This window comes from Babylonia areolata, chromosome 18 (assembly GCF_041734735.1).
Source record: "Babylonia areolata isolate BAREFJ2019XMU chromosome 18, ASM4173473v1, whole genome shotgun sequence".
Lineage (NCBI taxonomy): Eukaryota > Metazoa > Mollusca > Gastropoda > Neogastropoda > Buccinidae > Babylonia > Babylonia areolata.
In genome coordinates this window covers 45200494-45202261 of record NC_134893.1, presented here as the reverse complement: position 1 = coordinate 45202261, position 1768 = coordinate 45200494, and the positions used below count along the sequence as shown (strand labels likewise).

The following is a 1768-nucleotide window of genomic DNA, read 5'->3' as shown; positions in this document are numbered from 1 at the left end:
TTCAGTGCGGAGTAACACACGATTATACCGTTGTTGGGATCTTTCGGCGGAACACGGCCAACTCATACCGGCTTCAGAACCTAAACGAGTATTCCTAAAATACCATTATACCATGGACAATAATATAGTAGAAAGAACTTTCAATGACAGCAAGGGCTTTTTTTCATTCCATTCTGCAGGCCAGACCAGCCAGAGAATTCATATGGAATCAGCTGGAGGAAGGATTTATGAGTGCAGGGACGACCGCAGCATTCAAGGAGACCCGTGCCAGCTACTGTTTCCGGCCATCAATAACAGTACGTAGTTTTTTTTGTTTTGTTTTTTTTTTTGTTTTTTTTGTTGTTTTTTTCCTCAAGGCCTGACTAAGCGCGTTGGGTTACGCTGCTGGTCAGGCATCTGCTTGGCAGATGTGGTGTAGTGTATATGGATTTGTCCGAACGCAGTGACGCCTCCTTGAGCTACTGAAACTGAAACTGAGTTGGGGATTTTTTTGTTTTGTTTGTTTGTTTGTTTATTTGGTTTTGGTTTTTGCATGCGCTCTCCCAAGTTCCGTTGCGACAATGGCTATACTGGCCTCTGCGACGTATATATCTTGATCCTGATCCTGATCCTGATGATCCTGATCCCGATCCTCCCCACGACGCCATGATGCAGCAGGTGTTACGTGGTTACTAGTGCTGAGCAGTCCGTAAGGGTCTTGGTTCGAATATCGCCTTTTCTCCGAGGCCCAAGTTTGTCGACTGGAGGAAATCCGAGTCAAACTGAGACACTCCATAAACTTATCCTGTGGCCGGTAATCCCTGTACAGCCGGGGCAACAATTCACAATTCAGTGGGGATAGGGGGTAGTGGGGGGGGTGCCAGTGGGGGTGGGGTGTGTGCTCTAGGTGACTGATGACTGTGAACGACCGTTAAGCCCCCGAGTTCACCAAGGGGAACCCGGGCCCCACACAGCATCAGTCCACACACACACACACACACACACACACACACACACACACACACACACACAAACAAACAAACAAACAAAAACCTGTCCTGTAACCATACCGAGCCTGAGGCTCACAGCCAGGCCTCACTCCTAGTCTTGAAAGACTGAGGGGAAATGGCTGAGATATTATGGTCTGGAATATAGTTCCACAAGTGGACAGCTGAAGTGAAGAAGGAGTGCCTGTGAGAGTCAGTGCGGGAGAAGGGGACCTGTACTTTCTGTGGGTGGCCTCGGACGGACTGACGGTTCTATTTGTCCGCACTAGAGTACCATCTCGGGGTGCCACCTCAACCAAACCACCCATGATCTTGTATATCGTGGTGGCCTTGTCTGCAGTGCGGCGCAGTTTGAGGGGTTCGAGTTCCAGCCTGGTGACAAGCTCGGTTGCACTGGTGGTTGGGCGGGAGTCATGCATAATTCGCCGAGCTGATCTGCGTTGTACTATCTCCAGGTTGGTTGTGAGATACTGTTGCGGGGGATCCCAGACTGGCGCCGCATATTCTAGGATGGGCCTTACAAGCCCTTTGTAGCATGTTGTCTGGGTGGTGTAGGGGCATCCTCTCAGGTTTCTATACATGAAGGCGCTGGTCTTGTCTGCCTTTGTTGTTGTGGCCTGGATGTGTGCTCCCCAGTGAAGGTCTTTAGTCAACTCTACACCCAGGTATTTGGCTTTCTTCACCTTCTGGAGTTCCTCATTATAGAGACAGTAGGTGGTAGGGAAGGGCGTTTTCTTCCTTGTCACCGAGAGGACATGACATTTGCTGGCATTGAATGACAT

At 49.7% G+C, this 1768-nt stretch overlaps 1 protein-coding gene across 1 annotated transcript; it reads right to left on the bottom strand.

Annotated features, from left to right (window-relative positions):
- Nucleotides 1-779: 779 nt before the first annotated feature.
- Nucleotides 780-1768, bottom strand: LOC143292249 (uncharacterized). Its single transcript, XM_076602437.1, has 2 exons — nt 1235-1768; nt 780-800 (listed from the first exon to the last, which is right to left on the bottom strand). The coding sequence occupies exons 1-2, from the start codon at nt 1766-1768 to the stop codon at nt 780-782; spliced, it is 555 nt and encodes a 184-aa protein (XP_076458552.1).